Source organism: Halictus rubicundus, chromosome 14 (assembly GCF_050948215.1).
Source record: "Halictus rubicundus isolate RS-2024b chromosome 14, iyHalRubi1_principal, whole genome shotgun sequence".
NCBI classification, from domain to species: domain Eukaryota; kingdom Metazoa; phylum Arthropoda; class Insecta; order Hymenoptera; family Halictidae; genus Halictus; species Halictus rubicundus.
In genome coordinates this window covers 8,658,078-8,685,514 of record NC_135162.1, presented here as the reverse complement: position 1 = coordinate 8,685,514, position 27,437 = coordinate 8,658,078, and the positions used below count along the sequence as shown (strand labels likewise).

The following is a 27,437-nucleotide window of genomic DNA, read 5'->3' as shown; positions in this document are numbered from 1 at the left end:
AAATCGAATTCGAGATCGATCTCGCGAATCACTAGAAAATCTGTTCTTGGGTTGAAGCTTCGGACGAAAGCTCGAAAAAAAAAACAGAAAAACTAATGAAATTGTTGAAATTTCAATTGTTGAAAACTGGTGAAATTTCGCCGAGACTCGAGGAACCAACGACAACAGCTTGTAGAGACTACGTTTAACTATACAGTACAATAAAATACGAGGCGTGGGGTATCTGGATTTGGAACGAAGCTGTTAATACCTGAACATTCCCCGCGTTCTGCTGCGGCTTGTATCTGCGACAGAGTTTAAACAAATTCTTATTTAGTATGATTATTCCCCGTTTCGATGCCTCGAACAATTACTTGTATACAGGCCGAGCCACCTGACGTTTGCACCTCAAATGTCTTTGCTGTTCTCAAAAATACGTGAAATGTCCTAGAAAGTTGAATAAACAATAAATAAAAATATTTATGTTATTGTTTATAGAGATCTCAAGCTCGCCTCCATTTTTGCTAAACGGAACCATCCCCTTTAAACAACTGCGGTGATAGTCTTTTTCATTAGAAATTTAGTGACTATAATGATTCAAGGTCATTCAAGGTCACACGCAAAGGAAACGTACAAGATTTAAAATATTAGAGCAGTATACTTAACCCAGACCTAACTCAGACCATCCCCTTTTAAACACCCACGATGACAGTCACTTTCATTGGGAATTCAGTGACTATAATGGTTCAAGGTCATTCAAGGTCACACGCAGAGTAAACGTACAAGATTTAAAATATGAGAGCAGAATACTTAATCCAAACCTAACCCAGACCACCCTTTTTAAACGCCCACGATGATAGTCCCTTTCATTATGCATACAGTGACTGTAACTACTCAAGGTCACTCATGGTCACACGCAGAGGAAACGTACAAGATTTAAAATATGAGATCAGAATACTTAATCCAAACCTAACCCAGACCACCCTTTTTAAACACCCACGATGATAGTCACTTTCATTCGGAATTCAGTGACAGTAATTGTTCAAGGCCATTCAAGGTCACAGACAGAGGAAACGTACAATATATAATAAATGTTTGAAATGTTCGAAGTAACAAAAATAATCGTTTAGCAAAAATAATCTTTTTCCATTTTCTACGTTACCTTTGTCTGTGACCTTGAATGGCCTTGAGTGATTATATAATCACTGAATTCCTAATGAGAGGGACTATCATCGCAGGTGTTTTAAAAGGGCTAGACCGGTTTAAAAAAATGAAGGTGACCTTGAGATTACTAAAAGAAGAGAAATAACATAGAAACAAATATTGCTATGGCATCCTGTGACCCTCACTGACCTTGTCCATAAGACATTTGACGTATCTTTAAAACCAACAAAGATATTTGAGGTGAAAACAGGTGACTCACCCTGTATAAAGGATTCCGTCGTAGATCAATATCTTTCGCCAAGACCGCAAACTCTCCTTCCAAGGAGTTCGTACGACGAAGACTGTGACGTTCGATCAATTCTCTGACAAACGTTGCCAAAAATGTTAGCAAAGATGCCGACTCACCTGTGCAGCAATGTCTCGTTTGTCGAAAACCCAGGCGTCGGTGTCCAGCCACTCCTTCTTCTCGGCGGGTTTGGAAGCTCCAGTATCACACGAGGGATTCCCTGCTGGCATCGGTCTGTCGGGAGCCTTCCTCTTTCTCGGCGATGCGGTGACTTGGTTCGCGTAGCTCCCCGCGGGGCCATCATCTTGAGAACATTTCGCACCGATCACAGTGTGTCCACCTTGAAACTTCACGGACTTCTTCCTTCTAACCTTACCGGGATGCGTGGTCGAACCGCCGGGAGACGTTTGCAGCGTGTCCTCCTCTTCCTTCGATTCAGGATCTCCCGTTACCTCGACACCGGAATTGTTGGATCGACACCAATCTTTCTCGTCGACCGTGAGCACCTCTGTGATTGCGGACCCGCCTTTTGTCCCGGTCGATTCGACTGCGCCGTCCAAGATCGATGCGTGAAAGGTGTCCCTCCGGGATTCGTAGGGCTCAGCTCCGATCGCCTTCGCCTCCAGGCCCCTGCGGATGCTGGTCACCGATCGGTGTCCCGGCACTTGATCTCTATCTAGTTTATCTCTATCGTTAGCTTTAGAATCGTTGTCGGTCGTTGCCTCGCGCCGAATCTCGTAGTACTTCACGAAGCTTCTAACTCTACCGGGGGTTATTGTTACAGTGTCGCGGGATTGGTCGTCACTTACAGCTACGGGTGTTACGGCCCTGTTATTGTCATTATTATTACAATGGGGTCGAGGAATCCTCCTAGCTATGGCACTTCTGGCGCCGCTACCCGTTCTCCTGCTTAAGTCTAACTGTTCGTCGGCCGGGCCGGCGTCATCCGGCGCGCGGCCGTCGAGCTCCTCGTCATTGCGATCCTTTGCGTCAGTCTTTTCGCTGCAGCCTGCTATCTGCAGAGACGCCGCGGAGCTATCCACGTTCTCGGCGTCGAATCTCGAACACCGCGTCTCGACGCGGGTCTCGAGCATGCTCTTCGACGCTCTCGAGTCGTTATCTTCGTCGTCGCCTAGATCCGATCTGTGCACGTCCACCTTTACGACTTCCGTGTTCCTACCGAGATTCATTAGAGACCCGGACTCGCTCGCAGACGCGTTCGCGAAGCTGAATTCAGCTCGAAATCTTTCAGGCTTCTCCGACGATTCGCCCAATAGTTTCATCTCTCTGGAGACGTGCGAAGACTTTGTTGGAATTTGCCCTCCAGAAAACTCCTTGTTCTCGTTTGCTTGCAAGATGTCGTCGACACCGGCATGTTTCTCATTGTTTACCGGTTTCAATCTGATGTTGCTGAAGTTGGACAGCAATTCGTTCAGCACGTCGCACTTCGCCTCGCCGGCATGCTTCTTGGTCGGCCGGACGATCATGGGCGATCTCGGCTTGGCAACCGGAGCCTCTATCTTCTTCGGGTTGTCCTTGAACCTCGATAACGCTTTATGGACCGCCATGCCCGTCTTCATCGAATCGAGCAGCTGACAGACTACTTTGTTGTCTTCCTCGACCGCAGGGATCATCGGTTCCTCGTTTATCACCGATTTCGGATGAGCAGCCACGATCTTGCAGCTCGTCGTCCCGGTCCATGTCTCAGCCTCGTCCTCGCAGAGCATGTTTTCCAAGAACGAGTTCCTCCGAATGCTCACCGGTACGCTAACCGCCCGCCTGACGGGTTCGCCGCTCGCGGAATCGTTTTGAGAAAACGAGGTGTCCTTCGCGATCTCTACGGCGTCCTTCGCGTCCAATTCCTCGAGGGAACTGCCGGGTTTAGTCAAAGATGTGCCAATGGCTTCTACATCTTCCGCTTCGGAATCATTCGACGAGAAGTCATGGTAAGCGACAATGTTCCGAAGCGATTCGCTGACGAAAATTTTGCGCTTGTACTCCTGACATGATTTGCTGAATGACTCGGTGCTTAATCTCTCCGATCTATCATCTCGATTTTCAACGGATAATGCCGTTTCGTCCGCGCTAGTTTCTGTACTCTTCGAGAACGAATCGCGTCTGGCCTCGTCGTTCGTTACCGATGCCCGATCATTTTCAATTATTGTTCCGTTTATTGTCAATTTTTCTTCGCCGGCTTCGACGCCTTGGTCACCGATTAATCCTCTCTCCGTCGTTAATTTCTGCTCGACAACGTCATCCAAGGCTTCGTTCGGAACCGTGTCCTCGACACTCTTATTGCTAGCATCCTCGAAGAGTCTTTCGGATGAATACGATTGGATCCGACGTTCCATTTCATCCTCGCTGACTCTGCGCTCTCCGGTGCGTCGAATAAAATCAATCGGAGCGTCCGACACCCTCGTTTTATCATCGTTGACCGCCCCCCTCCGCCAATTCTCTTCATCCTTATCCAACGCAGAAGCAACGGGTGGAGACTCTGTTTCTGATCTCGTCAAACTTGTCTCGGGCCCGTTCGCGGGCTTCGACGCGTTAACCGAGCAACTAGGCTCAAAGGATTGACCTTGCCACTCCAGAGAAGTCGAGCCACGAAGAGAATCCTTTGGAGGAGCAGCAGCAGCAGCATCGTCGCTCTCGTCGGACGATCCTCGATCGGCTAAATCTATGGAGGTACAGGTGTATTCGAACGGGACCTCCTCAGCGTCGTCGCGAGTCTCCAAAATCGTGCTGAAAGGTACGTCACCGAACTCGTCGGAGTCGCGAGAGCTCTGCCGACATTCGTCACCGTGTCCGGCTTCTTCGAGTTCCACGCTGTCCACGATTTCCGTCAGCTGTACGGAAGCGTTAGGTGCGTCGGCAGCTTCCTGATCCGCGAGTGGACCGATATCCTCGAAACTATTGGCCGCAGCGTCTCCGTCCTCGCTCAGATCATAGTCCGGGGTGGAGGTACTCGGTGACTGGATCACGAATCTGACTTTGGTCAACCGCGGAACGGCTGGCGGATCCTCGAAGTCGCTGTAGCACATCGGGCCGGTCGATCGCCGGACGTTCAGCTTGCTGCTTCTGTCGATGTAGTCCTCGAAGACGAAGCAATTCGGATCGTCGACGAGGTTGTCCGCGAAGGTGGTGCCCCACCTGTCCAGGCACTTCTCGAACGGCAGGTTGGTCGTGGTGACGCGGAAGCACATGTCGCCCTCTTCGTCGTCCAACGAGTGCTCGAAGGACTCGTGGAAGGAATCGCGGATGGTGCTGACCAGCTGAACGATCGCCTCGGTCCTGGAGTCCTCTTCGCGCGGCAGGCTGTTCGCCATCACGTTCTGGAAATCGTGCAGAGTGAACAGCAATGGCGGATACATGTCCGGTTCTGGCCTCGACAAAGTCTCGAACAAAGGAAACGCGCGTTCGTTCGAAGCGGCTGCGTTCGCGGTCTGTTTGCTCGTTTCTTTAGTCGGTATCAGGTCGGTGTCCTCGAACCGTCGGGACGAAGGTCTAGCGGCAGCCTCCCTTGCTTCAGCGGGACGGGAACTTAGGCTGCTCAAAGTTTCCCCCGACCTTTCGGCTGGCCGACCGTTTGGAATCGCTTCTTCCTCCTCCTCGTTCCGGTGACACTTAGCGACGTGGGATGATTTAACTCTTCGAGTTGCTCGCGGAGGCGGCGGCGGCGGCGGTGGAGGGGCCAGACGTTTTCTCTCGAGCTTCTTCCGACTGGTCGGTGACGTTCCTTCAGGAGACTTTACGGTCCCGGCGAACTTCGCTTTGCGCTTTTTGCGCCGCGGCGGGACCGGCGGTGTGCTTGCTGACTCTGCGCCTGAAATAATCATCGGTCGGTCATTTCTTTACGTGCCAATTACGATCGTGCCTGCAAGCCATCTCTTAAACCTACACGGTTCTATTTAACCTCTTAACCTAAAAGCCCGAGAATACTCGGGTATTATACAAAATAATTATTAAGTTTAGAGGTTAAGTTCCTTCGGGCCGTAAATAATTCAAATAAATAACGCGAATCGACTCTTTACAGCCCAGCTACTTTGAATAACATTCCCATTTTGTTCACGTGCAAACTCTATTATTTATGGAACCACCTAAGGCCCAAGATTCCCTAGATTCGCGGTAAGGTAGAGTGACCACGTTACCGACAAAAATAGGCGAGAAATAGTTTCGAGTTTTCTCGATGAAATCGAAGGCAGCGCGCACTAGAAAATACCTTTAGCTACAAATTGAGCCATATTTTGTCTTGATTCTTTGGTAAAGAAAGCGAAAAATTTTCTCGCGTCAGAATTCATAATATACAGCAAAAAATGTGGCAAGTTTAGTCATAGACTTAAAAACCGTCAGATCAAGACCAAGACGGATCTTAAGTCTGATGGCAATTGTACAGCAGTTGCCGATCTGCTGACTCTGCAAAAGTCACGTGACTAGCCTTGGCCCTTGAAACGATCCAAAAAATCACTATGTTTCTCAACTGTATCAGCGTTTCATTCGAACTGCGACAAGATTGAATTTATAGAATCACCACTGTCCGAGCTTTCCGTTTCGACGAAAACAAAGAATCGAGGGTATTATTGAAATTTCAATAGGTGGGTAATTACATTTGTGCATGGCGGAGAGGGTGGCTCCCAGAGGCGGCAAGCGTGTTTCAAAATGATTCGAGACGCGGAAACGCGAGACTGTCACCGGCGTTAGACCGTCCGAGGTATACTAAAGGTGATTCTCTACAAATGACAAGAGCCCCCAACCCCTCTCCAGCACGCGGTCAATAGCAGTGACTCAGTAACGCGAGCAAGTTTGAATTTCCTACTGAATGAAGGAAGACCCGCGTGGAACGTTAAAATCAATGACATCTCCAAATGTCATCCCCAACGCAGTCCCCCTAACTTCAGCTATGCAAATTCCGTGTTCGGTGACGGTTCTGAAGGAATAAGAAATATCATTTCTTTTTCTACTTGATATTCCTTAATTACCCAGCAGAGTATGACTTTTAATACCGATTTTTGGCTATACTTTTCAAGCGATTCCATAATTTTTCCTTGCCTAAAGATTACGCTAATTCGACTGCTAATGCTTTATTAAAATAGGAGAGTAAAATGTTACCGATGTTTCATGCGCGCCAGGCATTTTCATGATCTAATTCAGGGCAAAAGTTTAACGTGGCCATTCGCATTAAATTGGAAAATAGAGGGAAGTAACGAATGGTGCCGCTCCGAACTCTGAGCAAGGCTTCACCCGCTAAATGGATGAAAACAATTCGATTAGGTTACGTGAACGAAGCAGCCACGTTCGACATAATGGACGTAACGGCTTTAACAATATTCTCTCGCGGTTATTGTGCATGAAAGAATCCGCGATATTGATCGAAATATTTAAAAAAAAAAAAGTGATGATTGTATAAATATAATTATACCAGGAAAGTTCTATCGATTCTTTAAACATTAATTTGAATAGGTAGACGGTAGATAACGTAAGAGAAATGATAAATGTAATTTTTACAAAACACGAACTTATAATTTGGGCAGAACTTTTCAACAGGCTTAATTATAGTATATGCGAAATATGCGAAACAAGGTACCTGCAATTAAGCATCTGACTGACTAAATAAAGACTTGGCGGCTCGTTCTACTGACGTCGAAGTCCTCTATATTAAGCAATATACTGGCGGATTTAAGTGCGTTGTTATCGACGAGATCGCTCATGTATACGCTGTTCGCATTATGATTGCCCATTGCGCTGGATGCGGCACTGCTGTATGCGCTCGAAGTGTTTTGGACCGATGCGCCATCGGTGGTTCTCTGTACGAGCCATTTGTTCGTCACACTTGACGTATCCGCTTCCGAGGACACGTCGAATCTGATGTCACTGAAATCAATACGTGGACAACCTTCAGCCGGGAGATCAGCAGATACGCTTTCATCGAGGATACCGGGAGCCTGCTTGCCCCAGCGCATCAAAATATTCAACTACACTCGAAAATTAATCTCTGCTAATCTCTAATAATCTTCCTCCACAACTCAATTGTTCTCATAGGACTGAAGAGAAGTATACATTGGATTACATCTTCAATCGTCCGTTCATGTATAATTACCGTTTTAACGAGACAAGAGCGAGACGAGAGAAACGTTTCACGGAAAAAATATATAAGCTACACTCACTTTAAATAATTATTCTCTGCTACGTTTTGTTCGTGGTTCTGCCTGGAGATAGCGTTTTTGCGCGAGGTGGCTTGCGAGAGTACCAGCTCGATCGTGTCCGAGGAGCTCTGCAGCATCTTCAGAGCCTCGTCGTACCGCAAGTGCAATAAATTCTGCCCGTTAATGGCCACGATACGGTCGCCTATAAATTTTCATTGAATTAGTGCGAACGCCGCGTGGAAGAACACTCCACGGAAACGTACCTTTGTTCACGTTCCCTGCCATGTCCGCCGAACCGCCCACCGATACCGCTTGAACGTAAACGCCGCCGTCGTTACCCTCCGTGACCTGCAGCCCTATGCTGCCACCATGACCCCTCTCCAGTTTGATCGTCTGCAGAATCCGCTCCTCGGCGAAAGATAATTCTTCTAGGCGAGCGGCCAAGGACGCGGACATCGACTCGTCCTCGGTCACGTGGAACGTTTCGTCGTCCGTGCGGATGTCAGCGTCTGCAACACATAAATTGCACGTCAATCCTAAAATAAGCATTACAATAAATTGTAAGATCAGCGGTTACTAACTGAGCACGTATGCTTCCGGTAAAGGGGACTCTGTAGACCGGCCGGATAACGATTGGATCGATGATTCCGCGTCTGATTTCAGGGAGAGCGACTCCATGTCGTCGGTAAGAGCGGTGTCCTTCTGCGCCAGGCTGTTGTAGATAGCCCGCGTTCCCATTTTCACACCCAGACGCCGCGGTAAACTCGGCGTACGGTAACCACCCGGTTGCTTCGACGTTCCGTAATTCGGCAGGCTCGAGGTCTTCATCTACAGACAGGCGCCGATCAATCTCCATTGAAAATTCATAGAATTACACAGAAAACGTATTCTACATAGAGGGGATTCCTCAATCCTCCTACCATATTGATTCACAAATCTTTCAATCTGCATTATCTATTGATGAAAACGAGCACCTGTTCTAAACTACAATTCGTAACTGCACGCGAGTGTCGTGAACTTCTACCGATTTCACGCACCTTGTGCAGCGACTTCTTCACGTCGGACACGTCCCACACCTCGTCCGGAACCGGAAACTCCACTTTCCGATTGATCCCGACCTTGTTTATCGCCGCGTACAGCTCCTCGGGATTCGCAGGGTTCTCTATCTGATCGACATTGTTCGACGACATGATTTTAGGCAAGGAATACCCGCACTCGGTCTCCGTTCCCAACTCTATCCGAGGACAGCTGTAAAGTTGCCCGTTGGTTTTCAACCCCTTCGCGTCCAACGAGCAGGGTTCATTCGGGGTGGTTAAACTTCGCTCGGATTCATCTTCCGTGTCACGGGACTCGCCCTCCGGCTCCAGCCGAACGTTCACCTGCGCGTAAAGAGCGTCCTCCTCGAACGAATAGGAGCCGGGCTCGCGAAGAGGATCTTTAGGCTTCGACACCGAGTTCGCCTCCTTCTCGGGGTTCTCGTTCTCCTTGTTCTGATACTCCTCGAGCTGCATCGGATAGCTCATCCTCAGTTGAGCGTTCTTCACGGTGTTCGCTATCGCAATCTTCGTCTTGCTGTCGTGAGACTTCGACTTCGACGGCGAGGCCTTCGTTTCCAGCGTCGCGGGCACTCCGAACTCTGCGAACGCGATCGTGTTAATCGTACGACACAATTTTTACCGTATGATCGACCTGGAGACGTTGCTACACACCTTTCGCGAGTCCTTGAAGCGAGGTAAGCTCGGAACGCAACCGCAGGAAGAATTGGTGATGCAGGGAGGTGAGCTTGAATGCGAAGTAGCTTCTGAAACATAAAGATACTTTTAAGCTTGACGCCGTTACGTACTGAACACGAGAGTACCCGAAGTGTTTCTACCACCCGCTAACCTTCGTTCCCCAGTGAACAGAGTTAACGTGGCGGGACTTACTTCCGATGGTCCATTCTGAGTTTGAACTTGCATCGTTTCCCATTGACTTTGCTGTAAACGACCAGGCAGTTCTTGCTGTAGCTCAACGTTTGAATGTCTTTCCACTGAAACTGAGCCAGCTCGATCCTCTCCCTGGGCACGCCACCTCGTTCGAACAGCTTCAGGCCTTGCGCGTGTATGGCCAGCCAGACGTTGCTCTCCGTCTTCTTCTTGCTCTTCTCTCTCTTGTCGCTCTTGTGATTCGCGTTGTTGTTGTTGTTGTTATTCATGTTGCTGTTGTTGTTGTTGTTGTTGCAGGCTTCGACGCGACTCTTCGAGGTCTTCTGGCCGCCGTAGATGTCGTTCGAGGTCGCGCTCTTCGTCAGAGCCGGGGGCTTCGTCTCGTCGCCGTTGTACGGGATCTTCGGTAGATTCTCGCAGGATCCTAATCGCGCGATCTCGATCCGACCGCGGTGAGGATACTCCTGAGCTCTGTCTTGCCCGTAAATGTTCTCCGTGCCGTCGTGCAATCCGTCCGACTTACTCCGATCCTTGCTGGCGGCCCTCTTCCGTTGCTGAGCCATCACCTTCTCGAGCTCCTTCGAGTCGACGGTGGCGATGTAGTAATGGGACCCGTAATCTGCCAGCGTCTGTGCGTGAGCGATGAACATCTCCTCAGCTTTGTTCGAGTCCAGACCCCGTCTGTCCCGGTGAGCTTGGTGGAGGCGAGCTCGGAGGGTGTCTGTCTCCCCGCTGTTGATCTGCGACTGGCGTGGATCGGTATTCAGGATCAACGACTCCGGGATGTAGTGCTCCAGCAGGAAATAATCGCCGCAACCGTGCTCCTACGAAGGAATGCAAGACGTCAGATTAAAAACAGCCTATTCTGGCAACGCCTCTTTCCAATCTCAATTTTTATCTCTTTTAATCGTATCGATACAAAAACATTGATATTTCACCGGGTGAAGTACACATCCGCGAAAACAGTCGATTCTCCATTTACTCACGTTCACGTTGTAATTCCCGAATTCGGCCTGAAGTGCCAATCCGGTTAGATTAATTAACTCCGAACACGGGCACACCAGCTGTTGCTCCAATATACATCGTCGTATTTGCAGATACAATAGATGTTTTGATATCCAACTCCTGCGCGAATAACCCACAATTTATTGGCGTGTGAACAATTCAAACAACGCTGCTCTAGTTGTATTTATGCATGCGTTATAGACGATTATAATATGTGCGAGAAGAACAACCGTGGCCGTTTATTCTGCAGGCTGGATTGTTCGGTGGGAAATAATGCGCTGTAGAATTTTATTTTGGCCGCCTGGTAAATACCTTATTCCACGAAGAGAAGGTAGAAAGAACCTGAGCCTCAGGTACAGCATGAAACTGGTCGGCAGACCCAGGAGACCTTTACTCTTGCCGCTGCTCAGCCATCCCGGCGGTGCGACTTTATTCAATTTTGTCTCCGGCGGTAAAATTGCAAAATCACCGGCTAATAGCACGGCCAAGCCGAGAGTGAAGTTTTCGTCCAGGCTTTCGGCTTGCACGATGGCCTAGAAAACGTTTATACAAAATCAATCGAAAGTATTAGGAGATCGATTAAACTTCACCTTGGCAACCCAGAAATTTTTAACTTTTCTCTGGATAATCCTGTACATATTTCCAAGGAAACGCCAAAAATCGAAATTTTAAGGCGAGGAATTCACTGGTTCAAAAGTTATGCGTGTTTAAAGTTGAGATTACACCTTCAACTTCGATTGTACCTTCTCTTCGAGATCCAGCATATGATTCTCTATATTTTAATTATTATTCGATGACAGCTTGCCCCAGAGGAAAGTGTGATCGCTCAAATTTAAACATAACTTTCGAACCTGTGAATTCCTCGCCTTAAAACTTCGATTTTTGGAATCCACTAGCCAAGATGTACAGGATTATGTAGCGAAAAGTTAAAAATTTCTGGGTTGCTAAGGTGAAGTTACACCGATTGGAGCAGAACATTTTTAATTTTGTCTCAAGAAACGGAGAAAGGAAGATTCTGAAATTATATTCGCAACCGGTCGACGAAAACGCGATATCCCGTAATGATTGACGCCTGTTTCGCCGAGCATACGTAATCGTTGATATCGCATAACTGATGGTTTGTGGATTCGTCGTGTGTAACAATTAATCTCGGCAGAATGCCAGAATTTCTGTTGAGTTCACGCCGGAATTTGTGGTCTCGTGAATAACCGGCCCGCGTCTTGTAGTTCATACTATAATTCTGGATAACCGTTCAGCCAATCGTAAAACGAATTTAGAAATAGATACGAGTTATCGGTGGATTGCGAAATTTCGTGGTTCGATTCGTTCTAATCGTATTCGAGCGAACTTGAAAATAGGTCGCCGCGATAATTAGTTGAAGAAACATCAGCTCTGTCGAGCATTTTATTTTATGAATTTTTATGAATTATGACTGTGTCGTCGTTCGCACCCTTTCTCGTGTGTGTACGTACGTATCATTCAAATATAATTGTTCAGCAAATTGGATCTCTTATCGTCGTGCGACACTCTCCATCGAAAACTCTCGCCACTTCGTGCTTTCAATCGAACTTCGACTCACCTCATCAATTTTCATCTTCAAAAATTGATCTATAGTTCTCTACTTTATACGAAAAATCAATTTCCAGACTTTACTGACTGCTGAGGCCAGGGTAATGTCCACATTGAACAAAAACTGAGTTGATTATCCATTAAATCGATTATCTATACGATTAAAAGTATCAACGGTTTTGTTTATTAAATAATTTACCTGGAACAGATCACCGGCTGTAACCTTTTGAGGATCGCAAGTCACTTCCACTCGTTGACCAGTCAACATTATAACGACTATACGTCCGCAGCTTCCAGCCTGTTAATAAAAAAAAAATTAAAATTCATTGAAATCGAGATGTTGTTACAAAATGCAAATTTTTCATATTTTATAACAGGCGAACTATTGCAAGAAGGGAAAATCCAATCAGGTCACGTCTGTAATGAATAACCAAACGATCCAAACAATGCGACGCATTCGAGCCCATACCCTGCTAACTCAGTTTGTATTGAAACCCGTTAATTGCCACTATGACCACGATGACCGCCTCTTTGAAATTGTTCGAAAGCGATAGACATGAGATGAATACCACCGAAAGAAATATATTGGCAGAAAGAAACTATATTAAAATCTAATGAAATCTGTAACATTAAATAATAAAATTGTGCTTTACTTCGAATGTTATAAAATATTTACTGTTTCACAATGTTGACAAATCCACAGAAAGTCTACGGCATGAAATACACGAAGAAGCAACATCCGGTATGGTCTAGTGGCTAGGATACCTGGCTTTCACCCAGGAGGCTCGGGTTCGATTCCCGGTACCGGAAATTACTTTTTTCACATTATTTTTTGATATTTTAGGATGCATTTTACTTATTTTTAACATTCGAAATACATTTGTGATCGCTACTGTTGTCGCAGTAAATTCTTCGGCAAATATGCATAATTTTAATTTGAATGGATGGCCACATTTCGTGCGACGAAAAATGTGGTAGAAGTAGGTCGGACAGCGTTCAGCTGACGACTAATAATAAATTTCGAGCGGTTAACGAATTAGGTAGAACCCACAAATTTTCAGCGTTTAGCCTGAAAGCGGGACTGGCTGGCAGGATATAGCGGTTAAATCCCTTGTGCTTTGGAAACCGATCCATAAATCACGTGTCCCCTTTCACTGTGCGAGGGTCTACGGTGCGTCGAGTGCCATTCAGCGATACGGCGGGGTCGTTCTCTCATGAAAAGTCAACTGACATTTTCCAGAAACTGTGGCTCGAATTACTACTTCAACACCCTTCACTCACAATAACTTCTTTATCGTCGGACCACACTGTTTAGATATTTATAAGAAGTTAGGGACATCAGTCGACTAGGTGACATAAATAAAAGAGAAATTTGAGAAAGATTGCAATTCGGAATCGCAGAGAAAATAGTGTTGGAAATAATCGAAGTAAGCAAACGGTCGAGGCAGGCCATGTGCTTTTTGTCAGCGCGTTGACCCTCCCTAAGGGAAAGTCCTTCAGCTTGGGGATGTCATAAACAAAGAGGCATACTGTCGAAGGCGTTCTCACGGCTGAGGATTTTTGGGACAGCAGGACGTTCTTATTCTGACTGTCGTCGTATACGGTTGTCGTGAATACAGATTCTTAGTATTTTGCAATACGCCCACATTTGTTTAATTTAACTATATCGCGTTATCCGTCCTCTCGGTATTTCTTACAATAGTAAAGATTGCCACCGCGGTTTTGTCTGGGTCTGTTTTGAAAAGAATGGTTTTTCGAAAATTTTGTTCATAATTTTGAAGCAGTCATTTTGAATTGGTCATGTGATAAAAAAGCAACAACACCTCCGGTATGGTCTAGTGGCTAGGATACCTGGCTTTCACCCAGGAGGCTCGGGTTCGATTCCCGGTACCGGAAAATTTTTTTTTGGTACATACGAGATAGGTAAAGTTCATATAGCGACTATAAAAGCTTGACAAACCATAATCCGGTATGGTCTAGTGGCTAGGATACCTGGCTTTCACCCAGGAGGCTCGGGTTCGATTCCCGGTACCGGAAAATTTTTTTTTTTGGTACATACGAGATAGGTAAAGTTCATATAGCGACTATAAAAGCTTGACAAACCATAATCCGGTATGGTCTAGTGGCTAGGATACCTGGCTTTCACCCAGGAGGCTCGGGTTCGATTCCCGGTACCGGAATTCTTTTTTTATGAATTTTGGAACAATTTCACCGAATAATGCAAGCATGATCATTCTTGCAGCTATTTTTTTATAACGTCCCTGTTCCAACAATAAATTAAAACATTGATCTACAGACGACACTAGAAGGAGAATAGGATCTATTTCGTCAGAATAATAAAGAGTACTATCTTTTAACATGCCCCAACTATCATGAACTGTTATTGTTAAAAGTAAATTGTTGCTGTATTTTCTATCGACAATAAATGCTTCGTCTTTTTGCACAATAAATCATACGATATCTTAATTTGTTTTATACAAAGTAATAAAAATCGGAGAACTACTACGATCGAATATTAATGCAACAATATGTAAATATTTAAATGAATAAAGGAAAATGAAACTCCATCTCCGGTATGGTCTAGTGGCTAGGATACCTGGCTCTCACCCAGGAGGCTCGGGTTCGATTCCCGGTACCGGAAATCTTTTTTTATTCTTTTATTTTCACACATTCTATTGTTAATTTTGAAACAATCTCACCGAACAATACAAAAACGATCATTTGTGCAGCTGTTTTTTTATAACGTCCCTGTTCCAACAATAAATTAAAACATTGAACTGCAAACGATGCGAGAAGGAGAATATGATTCTATTTCGTCAGAATAATAAATAGTACTATTTTTAACATGCTCCAACTATAATGAAATGTTATTGTAAAAAGTAAATTGTTGTTGTATTTTCTATCAACAATAACTGCTTCATCTTCTTGCACAATAAACAATACAACATCTTAACCTGTTCTATACAAAGCAACAAAAATCGAAGAAATACTATGATCGAACATTAATGCAACAACATTTAATTATTTAAACAATTAAAAAAAGAAGTGACTTCATCTCCGGTATGGTCTAGTGGCTAGGATACCTGGCTCTCACCCAGGAGGCTCGGGTTCGATTCCCGGTACCGGAAATTATTTTTTCCTCTCTGTTTCAGAACCAACGTTAAAAATGTTAATTGAGAAAATGTTCTCCTCTCTACCGAGCTGTTCTATTCGTTTTGCAACTGCAACTTGCGATACTAAATGGAAGAGAGAAGTTCTTTACCCTTACTTGTCCGACACACAGCACTTTCGGTGGTTGATTGGCGCGAACGACGAATTCAGGACCGATGCACTGGGCTTTGTTGAATGATCTCATAGGTCCGCCAACGGCTCTGTAAAGTCGAGACGGTGCCCTTTGAACAGCTTTGCCGCGACGAGCCCTTGGTCCGTTCTTTATCAGATTTCTGAAAGCATGACAATGGGTATACACGTGTTAGAAAGTCCGTGCAGACCGTTCACTCGAATTTAGAACTATGTCCCTTCATGGAATGAGCCTTGGGCGGCTAATCACACAGTGCCCTTGGCAGTGCCTGTCCCACTCCCTGGTCAAATCCTTCAGAACAGACCCCCAATTCTTTTAGAAATTCACTTTCTCTCTCAAAAGATCCCTAAAACACAGCTGGCTCTCCAAAGCGCCCATCCGCCATCACCCAACGACAGTTCTGTTTAATCTCAAGCACTGGAGACCTCACGCAGGCCAAGACCGTGCCATAAATCCTTCGGAGGCCAAGGGTTGCCTCGGCATCTGTCCCCGACTTCGCTTAACCCCTCAACGCCCGAAGGTCCGTAGCGAAAAGCTGCATCAAGATGACCTGGCGCGCGCGTGCACCGGGCCGGGACGCTCGGGCCTGGAAAGCGTTGCCCGTCATCGCTTTGCTGGTGTAAGTGGGTCGTAAGACGTACGGACCCCAGCGACGTGTGAATAGAGTAGGGTCGCACCCTAACTGGTAATTCCCATAACGCACGCTAATTGGTGATTCGTCGTTTTCGCATCACAGTTAATTCCCGATATATGTCAACAACACGGGTCTCGCCAGCGTCATGTATCGTCCAGGAGACATACCCAAATGTTTACACTTCTCGGTGTCCTAGGCCTCTCGAGTTTCATGGCTCCTCACAGGGTATACCCCGCGGCATTGGACGTAATTCCGCGACGTTTATCGTCGAGGCCTTGGCGACATATATAGAGAAATCGCTGTGTTTCATTCTATTCGATCTCAATTCGCTTGGAACGAGTCTTATCTACAACGTGTACGAGCTGTAAAGCTGTACAGCGGTCCGGAGCTCGCTTATCGCGTGGAACCTCTGTAAGAACTGTTCCGGCGCCGTCGGGCGAATCCAAAATCGGTGGGACACGACGGCTTTAGAGCGGCTAAGCGCCTTCTATGTGCCTAACAAAACGTCGTTCTATCCTTGCATTGTCAGGCTCGGCGATCTTACACTCTTAGCACACTCTTCTCTTTGAGAGTTGCTGGTTCCGGATGTGCGACCCAGATCGCTTGAAAGCGTATATTAACGCAGACACATTGCACGGGACAAACTTAATAATGGGGACAGGGGGCTGCAAGAGAACTGTTTGACTGCACAGCCCCACGCTCGCCACATTAATTTCGCTGCGCCTGCCACCGCCACCCCAACAACGACCGAGTTGCGACGCAAAAAACGTACAAAAAGACCAAGACCTTTCAAATAAAAGGCGACGCCACGACATTTATAAAACGATTCAGACAAAACGTGGCGATCCGCTCGAAAGTAATAAAAGCAGATCATATGAATATTTTTCGGTGTATCTCCGACCATCATCTCACCTGGGCGGTTTAGCCGGTGGCTCCGACTTGCTGCTCTCCGCGTCGGAGAACGGGGCTTTCTTCAGCGAAGTGATTATGCGCGGCGGTTTCGGCGGTCCTTGAACGCTCCTTACCCTCATGGAAGACACCGGATTTTGTTGTTGCTCTATTTGCTCCTCTTTCCTCCTGGCGGCGGAATACCTGTGGTCGACCGTCACGAAATGTTGCTCGGGCAGACGCTTGAAATCCTCTTCCTGCTGATCCCTGTTGGGCAGCTGGGGATTCGAGCATTGCCTCTGCAACGCGAGGCTCGCGCGTCCCGTTGATTTCCCGTAAACCTCCTCCCGCATGCGTTCCGCCGTCGACGTCGCGATGTCCGGGTGAGAATAGCCAGCAGCTGACGGCCGCCTGGAAAAGTTTCTCCTCTGTGAGAGGCTGTTGCCACCTGTGCACCATCTCGGTTCAAGGGTTGGTCAAGATGGGACGTCGCCCTTTGCCGGGAACCCGAAGTGAAGTGGGACCACGAGGACAAATGAAAGGAAGGATGACGCTTCAGAGTGGGAGAATTGTAGGGGAGGAAAAGTGAAATATTAGGGGTACCCATGAGTAATCAATTATTTGCAAAGAATTTGTTTTGCCTTTAGTTCTGTACTTAGTTAGTGCTGATCTTTTCAGATCTCTGGAGCATTATTTAAAAAATAAAACATTCACTTCTGTAGAAAATGCAAGGAGGCACCTTGAGCCACATTTTGCTACACGAACCCTGGATTTCTATAAGAAGGGGATTGAAGATTTGCAGGAAAGATGGCGAACTGTCCGTGATAATGATGGAGATTATATAATACTTTTGAAATTATATAGTTACGTTTGCACAAAATTTTCGAGTTTGAGGTCGCTTCAAGGTCATAGTATAATACACTGTTGAATTCGTCCCGACGTCAGCAACAATCCCATGATGTCCAAAACATGTGGTGTCATTTAAAAAAAGTCAAGGTGACCTTTACTTTCTTACGTAAAAAGCATTTTTGTAGGTTTAAGAATATGCCGACATGTAGCTCGTCAAGTACTGACAAACTTTTGTCTAAAACATTTTGCACTATCGGAAATGCCTAAAAGATGGTGACATAACTTAACGGGAGCACCCTGTATACCTTGGGGGCAAAGCTGGTCGCTAGCGGAGGATGTCTGGTTTTCATCAAGGACGGGCTAAAGTCATAAGAAGACAGCCATAAAGACAGGTAAGAGGTAGTAGGGTGGTTCGAGTACCTGACACCTTGGGCCCAAAATGATCTTCATCCCTTGTATTTGGCTTGGGAGATTTGCTATAGACTAGCTCGACGCAGGAACGCAATTGCTTTATTCCTTTAATGAACCGTCCCCGCGTTGGCCTTCTTTCCCCTACTTTGCATTGTGTAGCGCCAGCCTTTCTTCTCGCGTAAACACTTACATATCTGTTTTATAATAGGCAAACTAGGGTATCGTCCGAATGAAGTGTTCCGCAAACACTTTCTACCGCGAGTAGCAGAATGGCAATGGCCATTCGGAGAAAGAAACCGTGGATAGGAGGGGTGGGGAGGGGAGGGGATACTACCTACCTAGCTACCGTAGCGGCTGCGTAAACGTCCTCGTTATGAGTGACAGGTGGCTTCATGGTGAGTCCGTTTACCCTGACGTCTTGGGAGCTGAGGAACGGCTTAACAGGCTGCGCATAAATAGGGTCACTGTAAACGTTCCCCCCGGAATGATTCTCGCCGACAACGGTCGTCGGCAGGTTGCCGCTGCTTCTCGTGTGCTGCAGCCTCGTGTAGATCGGCTGCGAGTAGGTCCTCGAATGATGATGCCTGCGCTGATGATGAACCCCGGCCGCGTACGCGTGTCCGCTCGCTTGGACGTTCAACTGCGATTGGAACTGTGCCCGATGATCCTTCGTATTTGTGTCCCGACGATGATTCTGCTGCGACGTTTGACCACCCAGGCTGGTCAGATTCGGATGGGAGTGAGAGTTCTGCGATTGCAGCTTGAACAGCGCACCCTTCGCCGGATGATGATGCGGAAAGTGATGAGACTTGGGCACGTGAGGCTGATGCTGATGCTGATGCTGTTGCTGCTGTTGTTGTTGTTGCTGTTGAGCGTCCTGGTGTTGCTGGTGCGTCTGAAACTGGCTCGGGATCCGATGTATCCGCTCCGGTTGACTCTGACGGGGAGGTGGGTTGAACTGATTGGTCGGATGATACGGCCGGTCCTGATGCTGATGATGATGACGACCTGCCGGTTGGCTGTGCACTAATTGGAGAGGATCGAGGTGGTGCGACGGCGGCTGTTGCTGATGAGGATAGTTGTTGTGATGACGGTTCGGATCTTGCCTTTCCACAGGGTTCCGAACAGGCACAGGAGCTGGTGCTGGCGGGTTCAAGTGCTGATAAGCCATGCGCTGCCTGGCCGCGTACTGCGGCGATTTCACCACTTCCCGGTACATGTCCATCACTATGTGAGTGAAGGGTTTCGACTGCAAGCGCGTGCGACAGTACTCGGAGATCACCTGGAAGAATAAAGACGATCGTTAGAATAGCTAGGAAGCGGGTCTGTCGCGGAAATTGCGAAAATATCGCAGCGCTATTCGATTTCGGTGTTGCCGTAATTTTCTCCAAGACAAACTGTCGGCTCAAAGAACACAATGGCGTCGGCGTGGATTCGGGATGCACTTGGCGAGCTACGATATCAACCGAGGAACGGACCGCAAGACCAACCCTATTATCGCTTCATTGTACCACTGTTCTGCGACGACAAAAGCCGACTCTTGAATACGCGGTTGTCTTTCGAAGTTTCCGTGGAACACAGGCCCGCGAGGAACCCTTTTGTCCCTCTTATAACGTCGATTATTATTTATCTAGCGATCCATCTACGAATTTTCAATCCCCCCGAATTTATTCGAATCTTAAAGTAGGATTTTTGGCAGGTTACCCGGACGTACCTTTTCAGTTGACCTTTCAAAAGTGTAATTAGAAATGTCCCTACTAACGTTCCTATTAATTTCATGGTACTCGAGGGATCGTTAGAAATGTCGGGGTTGGGAATGTACAGGGTGAGTCAGCTAATGTTTGCACCTCAAACATCTTTATTGCTTTTAAAGATACGTAAAATGTCTGATTCATATTTGTTTTTATGTTGTTTTTCTTCAGAGATCTCAAGGTCACCTTCAGATTTCTAAACGGGACCAACACTTTTTAAACACCTGCGATCATAATCTCTTCCATTAGGAATTCGGTGACTGTAATTGCTCAAGGTCATTCAAGGTCACAGACAGAGGAAACGCGTAATATGTACTTGTCAGAGTTCAACATTCCTTTTGTAAGCCGTTTATAAAAATATATCGTTTTGCTCTCATATTTTAAATCTTGTACGTCCCCTCTGCCTGTTACCTCGAACGACCTTGAGTAATTATAGTCACTGAATTCCTAATGGAAGGGACTATCAACGTGTTTAAAAAGGATGGGCCCCGTTTAAAAAAATGGAGGTGACCTTGTGATCTCTGTAAAACATAACATAAATATTTCTATGGCGTGAGCCCCATTGAGCCATTAAACATCATCCTTAGGGCATTTGACGTATCTTCAATAGCAACAAAGACATTTGAGATGCAAACGTCAGGCGACTCACCCGGTATTTAAGAGCCTACTTCCAACCACGAAACGTAATTGTAAGACATAATTTTGTCATGATCCGACCGTGCTCGTTATTAGGTTATAATTACGCGAACTTGAACTCTCCACGCCGCACAGAAATTAGTTTAATCACTCCCGCCGACGAGAAATATTTTCGGTACTTTACCTTCTCGTATCAAGCCCAAAACAGCGAGAAACTTTCTTTTTCTGTATCGTGCACCGTGTTTGTAGAATTCTGTAATTACGGTCCACAGTATAATTACAGAATCACAGAGTCCGAGATATTCGTTCGAACACGTATTTCCCAACAGTGACAGTCTGTTTTCATTGGTTCATTAACGAGCGACGACGATCAATAAAACATATTTAAAATGTTCAAATAGGTGTGTTCCCTTTTTGAGGAATTGTTTGCACCCTGGATGCGTCCGCGTTCGAAGTAAATTGGAATTAGTCTATCGATCTATCAAACAGAACGTTTCCAAATAATTTCAGACACGCTGGAACAAATAATTACGGCGTCGACACGTATCCATCGCCGTCTGCTCGATATGTATTTAATTATCAGCCTGATCTGATCGAGGACACAACCAGACGTAATTACCGAGTGGATGAATGGAACATTCTCACGAATCTTTAATTAATCCAGAACGGTGGTTCTTAACCTGCACCTCTGGGGGTGCGAGAGAAGTTTCTAAAATCTCCGATGGAAAATTTATTTTTCGATAAACAAATCATCTTGCGATAGACAAAATTTTCTAAATAAATAAAAAACACATTTTCCAAGGAAGAGCGAGAATTTTCAGAATCTTCAGACGAAAGGAGACACAATTTTCTAAATAAATAAAAAACACATTTTCCAAGGGGGTGCGAGAATTTTCAGAATCTTCAGACCCAAGGAGACACAATTTTCTAAATAAATAAAAAACACATTTTCCAAGGGGGTGCGAGAATTTTCAGAATCTTCAGATCCAAGGAGATACAATTTTCTAAATAATTAAAAAACACATTTTCCAAGGGGGTGCGAGAATTTTCAGAATCTTCAGACCCAAGGAGACACAATTTTCTAAATAAATAAAAAACACGTTTTCCGAGGGAGTGCGAGAATTTTCAGAATTTTCAGATCCAAGGAGACACAATTTTCTAAATAAATAAAAAACACATTTTCCAAGGGGGTGCGAGAATTTTCAGAATTTTCAGATCCAAGGAGACGCAATTTTCTAAATAAATAAAAAACACATTTTCCAAGGGGGTGCGAGAATTTTCAGAATTTTCAGATCCAAGGAGACACAATTTTCTAAATAAATAAAAAACACATTTTCCAAGGGGGTGCGAGAATTTTCAGAATCTTCAGATCCAAGGAGACACAATTTTCTAAATAAATAAAAAACACATTTTCCAAGGGGGTGCGAGAATTTTCAGAATTTTCAGATCCAAGGAGACACAATTTTCTAAATAAATAAAAAACACATTTTCCAAGGGGGTGCGAGAATTTTCAGAATCTTCAGACCCAAGGGGCTACAACTACGAAAATTCACCGGATCCTAAAATGCAGGTTTTAATCCTTATCGCCGTGTGCTCGATATGTATTTAATTATCAGTCTGTTCTGATCGAGGACACAACCAGACGTAATTATCGAGTGGATGAATGGAACATTCTCACGAATCTTTAATTAACCCAGAGCGGTGGTTCTTAACCTGCACCCCTGCGGGTGCGAGAGAAGTTTCTAAATCTCCGATGGAATATTTATTCTTCGATAAATAAATAATCTTGCAATAGACACAATTTTCTAAATAAATACACATTTTCCAAGGGGGTGCGAGAATTTTCAGAATCTTCAGACCCAAGGTGCTGCAACTACGGAGATTCACCGGATCCTAAAATGCAGGTTTTAATCCTTATCGGCGGCGGCGTTTCACGAGGCTGCGAAGATCCCCGCGGCGTGCCGCCGATAAGAAAAACGTCGATCGCCGAATGACAAACGGGAAATCAATACGTTAATTTATCCGGGCGATTCGCGGAGGCGCGGTTCGAGTACGGTTTCGTGTTACCGCGGAGCAAGTTCCGTCTTCAGGCATCGTCTGCATGCCAGCGATCGGCGAAGTGGCGATCCAGAGACCGGATATAATTTATCGCCGGCCGTGGAATCCTCGCAGAAATTGGTGGCGGAATAAGTTCGCGTGTCGAGAACGCCCTCGCCTCGGGATTTCATCAATTTCGCGGGGGCCATTCAGGTGCAACCGATGAATTACGAGCACCGCTCTTGCTCTTGCTCGTGCTCGTGCCTGCCGAAATAGCTTTATTAAACCGTTCCGCTTTCCAAGAAACGTATAATTCTCGCTGGCGTTGCCTATCCCGAGGAATCCCGGTATACCCGTTGCCGAATTAAGAGCGACGATCCTATTGTAGGGTTACGAATGAGACACTGTATTAGAATGATCGTTTAGAGTGACCGTGGACGCGACATCGTGGCGCCAACGTGTTTGGGTCCTGCGTGAAAGGAAGTCTGTTTGCGCCGAAGTGCGAAAGAAGAGTGTTTGGGTCTCGGTGACAAGAGTATAGTGTTTAGGGGCGCCAAGCGCAGGGCGTACGCTACTGTTTGGGTTTTTTCCGAATGGATGTGAAACTGATAGAGAGAGAGAGAGTGAGAGTGCGAGAGAGGAAGAATGAAAGGGAGTATTATTATAAAAGGGAGATATATTATTATGCCAGGGATGTTAGGTCAGTCGAGAGTTAGTCGAGAGTCAGTGGAGAGTCAATCGGTAGAGAGTAAGTCGCGAGCGAGTGAGTTGATGAGATATTGAACATTGTCGTTTGAGAGTCGAGTTGTCGAAGTAAAATACAAGTACTTTAGCGAAATCGGTATGAAATCATTTCACACCCGATACGTCACACCGGAGGCGTAGCAGTTTAACATATTCCTACACTATTAAACGTCGGAGACAATAAACCCCGCGGTTACACGTTCGCCCGAAATTATCGCCGCAGCCTTTTATTCGCCGCTAACTGCGAATCGATGCGTGGAAATTAATGGACACTTCTCGCCCTCGCAGACTATAAAAATAAAGCGAGACGACCGACTGTGAATTCCATCGGCGACGGCGGAAGGGCTGGGTCAGGTATTACCCAGCCAGGCGTCGTTCCGACTCTCCCCCGTTCTCTTTCGCCGTTCCGTTCTCGCGACAGATAATAGAATTAAAGCGAGCTCCTGTGTCCGCCTCCGCAAGCGTTCAAGTGCTCTCTCTCTCTCTCTCTCTCTCTCTCTCTCTCTCTCTCTCTCTCTCTCTCTCTGTGTGTGTGTCTCTCTGTCTCCCTGCGATCGCGTTAAGTTCGTCATATTCACCTCCATTCCGATCGTTCTATCCCTCACGGATCCGATAGTAATGAAATTTGTATCGGTAACGCGCGACGACAGTTCTGTCGATAGGTCTAATGTCGGGCAATTAACGAAAGTTCTTTTGTCGACGGGGACGACGCCGACCAGCCGACCGACATTTGCTTTCACCCGTGATTCTCCTTCTAATAAAGAAACGGGTCCGAGAACGTTCCGAATCGCGAAATTAAGGAATTATGCAAACGGCTCGTCCCGGCCCGAATTGATAACGAGAGAGGCGTGGCTTCGACTTCGGTACACGATATCCGAAAAATTTCAATAACACCAGGCCGCTGCGTTTTATGGCCGGGAGATTGCATTATTATTCGCCGGAACGGGTGGCCCGTTGTACTCCGGTTGTTTGGATCACGCGCATGCATCCGATTCAACTCCGGTGCAGCTGCTTCTTCAACGAGGCTTCTGATTCAAGATAGCGGTCCCGGGACGCGGAGCTGTTCTTGCCCGTTACACGAAAATTAATTTCCGCAAACCATCGACAAGTCTCTCCGAGACGGTTTTGCGATCGCCGGTAATCCGCTGTGCATCCAAGTCTTCGAATTTTTCTCGGTGCAGTAGGATTGAGACAGTGGGTTATATTTTCCTTTAGGAAACCAGGAATTTTTAACTTTTTCGAATGTTAGTCTGTAGACCTTGGCCAGGACCTGCCGAAAATCCAAGTTTCAATCTTAGGAGATCACTACTTCAAAAGTTATGCGTGTCTAAAGTGCGATTTCCAGCGTTTTTAAGGGCAAGGGTACCACCATGTTTAAAGTAAGTCTAAAAAATAAAAGATTTTCAAGCTCGGCAGGTTTTCCCGTTGCACGATCGATCTAAAATTTTGCAAGGATCATTTTCTTAGCCGTTGCTACAATCCTAGGGGGTGTCCCGAGATGGTTTTGCGATCGCCGGTAATCCCCTGTGCATCTAATTCTTCGAATTTTTCTCGGTGCACTAGGATTACGACAGTGGGTTACATTTTCCTTTAGGAAACCAGGAATTTTTAACTTTTTTTAATGTTAGCTTGTAGACCTTGGCCAGGACATGCCGAAAATCCAAGTTTCAATGTTAGGAGATCACTAGTTCAAAAGTTATGCGTGTCTAAAGTGCGATTTTTAGCGTTTTTACAAGCAAGGGCGCCGGCATGTTGGTATGTACTGACCGACATCACGCGTCGCTTAACGAGCGGATATCTAGCAGGAATTTATATTTATGATGTACTATAATGGAGGAAACCAAGTCTAAAAAATAAAAGATTTTCAAGCTCGGCACGTTTTCCCGTTGCACGATCGATCTAAAATATGGAAGGATCATTTTCTTAGCCGGTGTCACAGTTCTAGGGGGTGTTCCGAGACGGTTTTGCGATCGCCGGTAATCCACTGTACACCTAATTCTTCGACCTTCGAATTTTTCTCAGTACACCCCCTAGGATTGCGACAGTGGGTTAAATTTTCCTGTAGGAAACCAAAAATTTTTAACTTTTTTAAATGTAATCCTGTAGATCTTGGCGAGGAAATGCCGAAAATCCAAGTTTCCATCTTAGGAGATCACTAGTTCAAAAATTATGCGTGCGATTTTCACCGTTTTTAAGGGCAGGGGTGCCACCATGTTGGTATGTACTGACCGACATCACGCGTCGCTTAACGAGCGGATATCTAGCAGGAATTTATATTTATGATGTACTATAATGGAGGAAACCAAGTCTAAAAAATAAAAGATTTCCAAGTTCGGCACGTTTTCCCGCTGCACGATCGATCTAAAATTTTGCAAGGTCTAGGGGGTGTCCCGAGACGGTTTTGCGATCGCCGGTAATCCACTGTACACCTAATTCCTCGACCTTCGAATTTTTCTCAGTACACCCCCTAGGATTGCGACAGTGGGTTAAATTTTCCTTTAGGAAACCAAAAATTTTTAACTTTTTTAAATGTAATCATGTAGACCTTGGCCAAGACATGCCGAAAATCCAAGTTTCAATCCTAGGAGATCACTAATTAAAAACTGACTCGTGTGTAAAGTGCGATTCTCAGTGTTTGAGGTACTGTGGGTGTACCTCTGTCTTTCGAGGTCGCTTAAAAAATGAATTCGCTACAATTTCAAGCAATCTCTGTGTTCCGTGAATGCCTACGATTAATTCACAGGGCGACAACAATTCACCGCGTTCCTCTGCCTCGGTCAAAAGCGTTCCGAAAAGTAACAGGCCAAGGAAAGAAATGCAGCCTCGTCCGCCTTCCGGCTTGATACGAAGGCAATTTATTGCCGAGCGTCCGAGATAAACAGGACTCCGAGGAAAAAAAATAATTTACCTTCTCCTTCCGTTTCGGGGACGTTCGTTTCTCCGACAGGGGAGGGGAGCTGTCCGATTTTTCGGGACAGATTCTGGTACGGGCGAGAAGGAAACAATTTTCGGCGGGTTTCTTTTCAGACTACTCACGTCCAGTAGATTCATCAATGAGGCTCGTCTTCGGGGATCCGGTTCCGTCATGGCAGCCAGAACGGACTGGAGCGCCGACGAGGGTGAAACGGAAACCGTTCCCGTCAGTGCTGCGACTCGCGGGGTCGTGTCCAATAATGCCCTTCCCAACGAGTACATCCACATCTGAAAGCAGAGGAAATTCACGTCAGTGTACATACACGGTGCTCCAATAGTTTCGTCTTGCGAGTTCAAGCGAGCACGCAAAAGTTCCCACTCGCGGTTTCTCCGAGTAACCGCGACTTCCCTACGAATCACCTGTTCAATCAATTACAAAGTAACGAGAGAATCGTAGCATTCCGAGGAAACAGAGGGAATCCGAAACGACCCGAGAACAGAACTCGACCCTGCGTTTTCGAGATTGGTAAACTGACCCCGCGCAATTGTCTTGTCTGCGTTGCATAGTCGTCGGGATACCTTTTTAGTTCCTGCAAATTTTACCAGCCATGCTGTTACGCGAGCTTACACCGATTTATGATCACGGTATTCGGGGACACCCTGTACAACTTTAGCGATGGCAGCTAACTGGGTAGACACGGAAAATATAAACACAGTAAAGCCTTGGTCTAGGCTCAATTCTCGGCTCCGTGACGTATATACAGGGTCGTCCGTTTTGAAACGGCCAAACGTCAAGCAGCTATAGAGGACCCCAAATGGAACAACTTTCACCCCTAACACATTTTTTGATTCGAAGTTATATCATTCAGTCTCCACGGCGTGCCCCGTGTCAACAAAAACCAAGATCCAAAGGTCATACAAAAAAGTTGGCTTAATAAAAATGATGCCCCTATTTATTTTAAACCAAACAAAGGAAAGATCATCGAGATACATAATTGCAGTCCTAATATATTTAATCTTAAGTGAACCGCAAAAAATGACGGGTTTTTGCAATTATCTAAAAATCAAGACCGAATCAAAAAAAAGTGTTAGGGGTGAAAGTTGTTTCATTTCGGGTCCTCTATGACCCTGTGTATATATATTCTTAGGACGTGGAAAAGGTCACAGCGTGTAAACACGGTCGAGCTTCCCGGCCCCGCGCGGAG

The 27,437-nt window shown here is 46.1% G+C and overlaps 2 protein-coding genes and 6 non-coding genes across 9 annotated transcripts in view; 6 read left to right on the top strand and 2 right to left on the bottom strand.

The window, feature by feature from the left end:
* Positions 1–6,124, bottom strand: part of LOC143360954 (uncharacterized) — a 135,178-nt gene extending 129,054 nt beyond the window's left edge. The window contains exons 1-4 of one of the 2 annotated variants that reach the window (XM_076800168.1): positions 6,034–6,124; positions 1,806–5,252; positions 1,549–1,733; positions 251–284 (exon numbers count right to left, since the gene is read on the bottom strand). In XM_076800168.1, the coding sequence (XP_076656283.1) occupies positions 251–284; positions 1,549–1,733; positions 1,806–5,252; positions 6,034–6,043 (3,676 nt within the window). In that variant the 5' untranslated portion in view covers positions 6,044–6,124. Of the gene's footprint in view, positions 1–250; positions 285–1,548; positions 5,253–6,033 lie in introns of both variants that reach the window. The other variant, XM_076800167.1, reaches the window with a different exon arrangement.
* Positions 6,125–12,806: 6,682 nt separating this feature from the next.
* Trnae-uuc (transfer RNA glutamic acid (anticodon UUC)) lies at positions 12,807–12,878 on the top strand. Its single transcript has one exon. It is a non-coding gene; the product is annotated as a tRNA-Glu (tRNA).
* A 1,014-nt stretch (positions 12,879–13,892) lies between these two features.
* Positions 13,893–13,964, top strand: Trnae-uuc (transfer RNA glutamic acid (anticodon UUC)). Its single transcript has one exon. It is a non-coding gene; the product is annotated as a tRNA-Glu (tRNA).
* Positions 13,965–14,033: 69 nt separating this feature from the next.
* Trnae-uuc (transfer RNA glutamic acid (anticodon UUC)) lies at positions 14,034–14,105 on the top strand. Its single transcript has one exon. It is a non-coding gene; the product is annotated as a tRNA-Glu (tRNA).
* Positions 14,106–14,176: 71 nt separating this feature from the next.
* On the top strand, positions 14,177–14,248 carry Trnae-uuc (transfer RNA glutamic acid (anticodon UUC)). Its single transcript has one exon. It is a non-coding gene; the product is annotated as a tRNA-Glu (tRNA).
* A 389-nt stretch (positions 14,249–14,637) lies between these two features.
* On the top strand, positions 14,638–14,709 carry Trnae-cuc (transfer RNA glutamic acid (anticodon CUC)). Its single transcript has one exon. It is a non-coding gene; the product is annotated as a tRNA-Glu (tRNA).
* A 415-nt stretch (positions 14,710–15,124) lies between these two features.
* Trnae-cuc (transfer RNA glutamic acid (anticodon CUC)) lies at positions 15,125–15,196 on the top strand. Its single transcript has one exon. It is a non-coding gene; the product is annotated as a tRNA-Glu (tRNA).
* Positions 15,197–18,494: 3,298 nt separating this feature from the next.
* On the bottom strand, positions 18,495–26,842 carry LOC143360842 (uncharacterized). The gene is made up of 3 exons (XM_076799994.1): positions 26,836–26,842; positions 26,356–26,520; positions 18,495–19,433 (listed from the first exon to the last, which is right to left on the bottom strand). Exons 1-3 carry the CDS (start codon positions 26,840–26,842, stop codon positions 18,613–18,615), a joined length of 993 nt encoding a protein of 330 aa, XP_076656109.1. The 3' UTR covers positions 18,495–18,612.
* Positions 26,843–27,437: the final 595 nt, after the last annotated feature.

What these genes read in the sequence shown, in the direction of transcription:
- LOC143360842 (XM_076799994.1), bottom strand. An exon ending in CATTGATGAATCTACTGGAC is followed by an intron (nt 19,434 to 26,355) that starts GTGAGTAGTCTG and finishes TTATTCTTCCAG; the next exon opens with GTGATCTCCGAGTACTGTCG.